Source organism: Cajanus cajan, chromosome 9, assembly GCF_000230855.2.
Source record: "Cajanus cajan strain Asha chromosome 9, NIPB_CcT2T_4, whole genome shotgun sequence".
In the NCBI taxonomy this organism is placed as follows: domain Eukaryota; kingdom Viridiplantae; phylum Streptophyta; class Magnoliopsida; order Fabales; family Fabaceae; genus Cajanus; species Cajanus cajan.
The window spans coordinates 14,899,488-14,904,745 of record NC_138525.1 but is presented as its reverse complement, the minus strand read 5'-3'; the positions used below and the strand labels follow the sequence as shown (position 1 = coordinate 14,904,745).

The 5,258-nt window shown below is 46.8% G+C and overlaps 1 protein-coding gene across 1 annotated transcript; it reads right to left on the bottom strand.

Annotated features, from left to right (window-relative positions):
• Positions 1–3,061: 3,061 nt before the first annotated feature.
• On the bottom strand, positions 3,062–4,498 carry LOC145951966 (uncharacterized). The gene is made up of 3 exons (XM_083064175.1): positions 4,323–4,498; positions 3,851–4,151; positions 3,062–3,148 (listed from the first exon to the last, which is right to left on the bottom strand). The coding sequence occupies exons 1-3, from the start codon at positions 4,496–4,498 to the stop codon at positions 3,062–3,064; spliced, it is 564 nt and encodes a 187-aa protein (XP_082920301.1).
• Positions 4,499–5,258: the final 760 nt, after the last annotated feature.

Here is a 5,258-nt window from a genome sequence, read left to right as displayed (position 1 = left end):
CCTTTCTTTGTTTTTCTCTTCGTACAACTCCAGATGATCCTTTTTTCTCTCTCCTCTGCCCTTATATATGTGATAAAATTAAAACAGAGTGAACGGGAGAGAGACGAATCCGCTCAGCGCATTGGAACGGCTGAGCGTTTTGAAGAATCCTTCACCATGAAGTAACCTAAAGAGCTGAGCCCCTTGGATCCGCTGAGCGCCTTGGAAGTCCTTCACTGCTAAGCATCCAAAAGGGTTGGGCGCCTCAGATCCGTTGAGCGCCTTGCCTGCAGAGAGCATCCTTTTTCCTGGATCAAATCCGCTGAGCGGATGGGAGTGGCTGAGCGCCTTGGAGGCAGAGAGCACTCCTTCTCTTCCAGGGCCAAATCCGTTGGGCGCCTCTGAATGGCTGAGCGCCTTCAGTTTGGGATACTCTCTGGCTTGATTCCGCTGAGCGCTTTAGAATGGCTGAGCCATTCTTCTCCAGGTTTCAAAACCTACAAAATAAGCACAAAGTTGGATCAAAAGATGCATATTCCCTGTACTAACATTAATCAAAAGTACCTCTTTGATTCTAAGCATATATAGATCAAAATAATATCAATATGTACACAAATTGTGCTAGATAAGTGTCTCTAATGAATATTTAATCAAACTAATTAGACACTTATCACCTTGCAAAAACAACCAGAAAACCAGCATGCAATCCATCCAAAAGTCCACATTTTCATCAAACATCAAGAAAAACACCTCATTTTCAACATGCAACTTCAAATCCAAGAAAAACCCAAAGTTTCTTCAAAAACCCGAAAACCCCAAAATATGAGTTTTCATCCAAAACAGCCTAAAATCTTGGGAAATCTCATAAATTCGTGAGTCCTAGCTCACTACAACACACAATCGGCAAGAAGTCCTAGCTTCCCTTACCTCGGTACGACAATCCGAGCTTCGGGACCGCGGAGAACGAAAGAGAATACGAAGAAGAGCTCGAACGAACACGAAAAGGAGATGAGAGAACTCTAAACACCAGCTAGCAAACCTAACTCACTCAGCACCACCACCTTGTGACAGCCAAAGAGAAAGATCCAAAGTAAAAGAGTGAAAGTTGAGAGGGAGAAAATAAGAGGAGAGTGAAGGGAGTAGGAAAAAGAAAATAGGAACGGGTCTCATAACCTCCCCAACAACAAGAGTTTTCGTCCCCGACAACAGACTTACTTGGGAAGAGAAACGGATATCGCTCTCTGCACTGCTGCTCCACCTCCCAAGTAGCCTCACCAGTAGCTGCATCCCACAACACCTTCACCAGAGCAATAGACTTGCCCCTCAGCTCCTTCAGCTTATGATCAACCACAGCTACTGGCAACTTCTCAAAAGTCAGATTCTCCTTCACTTGCACATCATCTGGCTCCACCACATGACCAGGGTCTTGAATATACTTTCTCAGCTGGGATACAGGAAATACATCGTGTAGGTTTGAAAGAGACGGTGGCAAAGCCAACCGATAAGCAACCGGACCCACACGCTGTATGATCTGATAGGGACCCACAAACCTCAGTGTCAACTTCCTTGCCTTCAACGCTCTACCCACACCAGAAGTCAGAGTCACGTTCAGAAACACATGCTCCCCTTCATCAAACTCCAAAGGCTTTCGCCTCTTATCAACATAAGATTTCTGCCTACTCTAAGCAGTCTTCATCCTTTCCTGAATCATCTTCACTTTCTCAGTAGTCTGTAGGATTAACTCCGGTCCCACAACCACTGACTCACCATCCTGATACCAGCACAGAGGAGTCCTACATCTCCTGCCATACAAGGCTTCAAACGGCGCAATCCCAATACTAGCATGAAAGCTATTATTTTAAGTAAACTCCACCAGCGGTAGGACATCCTCCCAGCTTCCCAAGTGGTCTAACACACAAGCCCTCAGCAGATCCCCCAAGGACTGGATTGTCCTCTCTGACTGACCATCCGTCTGCGGATGATAAGCAGAACTCAACTTCAGCTTCGTGCCTAAGGCTTGATGTAGACTCTGCCAAAATCTGGAAGTGAACCTCGGATCTCTATCTGAAATAATACTGGAAGGCACCCCGTGCAATCGTACTATTTCCCTCACATACATCTGCGTCAGCTTCTCCAAGGACCACTTGATGTTGACAGGCAAGAAATGTGCACACTTGGTCAACCGATCAACAATCACCCAGATAGCATCACTATTCCTAGCCGACCTAGGCAACCCGACAATGAAGTCCATAGTGATACTATCCCACTTCCATTCTAGAATCTCCATCTGCTACTTCAACCCACTCGGCTTCTGATTCTCCACCTTCGCCTTCTGACAGGTCAGACAGGCCGCCACATATTCAGCTACTTCCCTCTTCATACCAGGCCACCAGAAAATCTTCTTAAGGTCTTGGTACATCTTAGTCATACCAGGATGTATGCTAAGTCTGCTCTTGTGGCCTTCCTCCAACACAGCTCTCTTCAGCTCAGCATCCTGAGGTAGGCAAATTCTACCTTTGAACCTCAAGATTCCATCTCCGCCCAGCTCAAAACCAACAACCTTCTCGGTACCCAGCAAACCAAGAAGTTTCACCAACTCCACGTCTTATAACTGCTTAAGTCCAACCTGCCTCAAGAACTCACTAGTTATGGTAATCATTCCATAACTAATGTGCTCCTGAGCTAACTCCACACAGAGATTCAAATCCCTGAACTTTTCCACTAGCTCCAGCTCTCTCACCATCATACTAGACATGTGGATGGATTTCCTACTTAGCGCATCCGCCACAACATTGGCCTTCCTAGGATGATACATCAACTGGAAGTCATAATCCTTCAGGAACTCCATCCATTGCCTCTACCTCATGTTCACTTCCTTCTGATCAAACAAGTACTTCAGACTCTTGTGATCACTGAAGACGCTGAACCGAGCACCATACAGATAATGCCTCCATATCTTCAAGGCAAAGACAACTGTCGCTAACTCTAAGTCATGAGTGGGATAATTCCTCTCATGATTCTTCAATTGTCTTGAAGCATATGCCACTACTTTCCTGTTTTGCATCAGCACACACCCCAAACCCTAGTGAGAAGCATCACAGTGCACATCGAAGGGTTCACCAGAATCCGGCAACACCAGCACAGGAGAAGTAGTCAACCTCCTCTTCAGCTAATCAAAACTCCGCTCATAGGCATCTGTCCTAATGAACGGTTGCTCCTTCCTCGTCAATTGGGTTAAAGGCGCTACTATCTTGGAGAATCCCTCAATGAACCTCTTATAGTAACCCGCCAAACCCACAAAGCTCCGAATATCAGTGACAGTTCTTGGACGCTCCCACTGCAACACCAACTCCACCTTAGCCGAATCAATAACGATCCCCTCAGCTAAGATCACGTGTCCCAAGAACTTCACTTCATCCAACCAAAACTCGCATTTTGAAAGCTTAGCATACAGCTGCTTTTCCTTCAAAATCTCCAGCACCAACCTCAAGTGCTCTCCATGCTCCTCCGGGGTCCTTGAATAAATAAGGATGCCGTCAATAAACACCACCACAAATTTATCCAAGAACGGCCAGAAGATCCTGTTCATGTAATCCATGAACACAGCTGAGGCGTTGGTCACACCAAACGGTATCACAACATACTCGTAGTGACCATACCTAGTCTTGAACGCAGTCTTCGGTATGTCCCCCTCCTTCACCCTGATTTGGTGATAGCTTGACCTCAAGTCAATCTTGAAAAATACAGATGCTCCCCTCAGTTGATCCATTAAGTCATCTATCCAGGGAAGTGGATATTTGTTCTTAATGGTCAACTTGTTCAACTGCCGGTAATCCACACAAAGTCGACTACCTCTATCCTTCTTCTTCACCAACAACACGGGAGCACCCCATGGCGATACACTCGGTCGCACCAACTGCTTCTCCAACGGGTCCTCCAATTGACCTTTCAGCTCAACCAACTCAGCAGGAGCCATCCTATAGGGAGCCACCGACACTGGCCCCGCACATGGAACCAAGACAATGCTGAACTCCATCTCCCTAACAGGAGGCAACCCAAGCACCTCATCAGGGAACACCTTAGTAAAATCCTTCACCACATTTATCTCAACAATGACCCTCTCGGTCTCCACACTCAAGACAGCAAGCAGAAAATAACACTCTGCTCCATCCCTCAACAATGATTCAGCTTGGCCAGCTTAAATCAACAACTCATCCTCCTCTTGAGGAAAGATCAACCGCCTATTGGCACAATCTATAAGGATGCGATTGGCAGATAACCAATCCATGCCTAAGATTATGTCAATGTCCACCAAAGGTAAAAAAATCAAGTTCACCTTATACCTCTTCCTATTCACAACAATAGGGCAGCCAACACACATCTCAAAAGCAACTACCGAAGCAGAAGCTGGCGTCGACACTAGCAGTCTCAACCCCAAATCACACACAAGCACACCCAGCTTAGCAGCACAAGCATAAGAGATAAAGGAGTGAGAAGCTCCAGAATCAAACAAAAACATCACATCCTTACCAACAGCTTTGCCCTTCCCCTTCACAAGATCAGAAGAAGTCGAAGCCTCAGCACTTGTCAAGGCGAATACCCTACCAGCTGTAGTGGGTCTGTCACCCCTCTGGGCATCACCTCTCTGCACATCACTCCTCTAAGCACCCCTATCCTGTCTGTTTCTAGTGGGGCAGTTGAACGACTCATGGCCCATCTGTTGGCACTTGAAACATCAACTCTTTGTGTGCGGGAAATCCCTAACAAGATGGGGCCCAGCACACCTGTAACATCTGAGAGTGGCACCTCCACCCTGTCTCCCTCCACTAGCAGCACTAGAAGGTTGCCTTATGACAGGACCCCCTTGTTGTTGTTGGAGCCTATCATATGGCTTCCTTTGATTTCCTCCTTTCTTGGACCCAGCTGGTCCCTCAGCAGCTCTAGTCACGTGGTTGCCACCTTCCAACCGCTCAACAACCTTCGCCTTCTCCACTAAGGCCGGAAACTCGGTGATGGCCATAGGCACCACCACCCTCTTCAGCTCATATTTCAAACCTTCAGCAAACTTCCTGCATTTTCAGGCCTCAGATATAGCTTGCGAATAGAAACGAGCTAGGTGCTCGAATCTCATCGCATACTCAGAAACTGTCATCCCTCCCTGATGCAACTGCATGAACTCAGCCTCCTTGGTATGTCTCACGCTCTCCGGAAAGTACTTCTCCAAGAACATCCTCCTAAAGCACTCCCAATCTACAGCAACACTTCTAGCAGTAAGCATA

Bases quoted from the DNA above. Each gene is read 5' to 3' on its own strand.
- LOC145951966 (XM_083064175.1), bottom strand. From the start codon at position 4,498: ATGTTTTTGTTTGATTCTGGAGCTTCTCACTCCTTTATCTCTTATGCT. The intron at 4,152-4,322 runs GTATAAGGTGAA...ATCATTGTTGAG, and splicing joins ATTGTTGTGAATAGGAAGAG to GGATGGAGCAGAGTGTTATT. The intron at 3,149-3,850 runs GTGAAGAAGAAG...AGTTTTGATTAG, and splicing joins GGGGTGCTCCCGTGTTGTTG to CTGAAGAGGAGGTTGACTAC.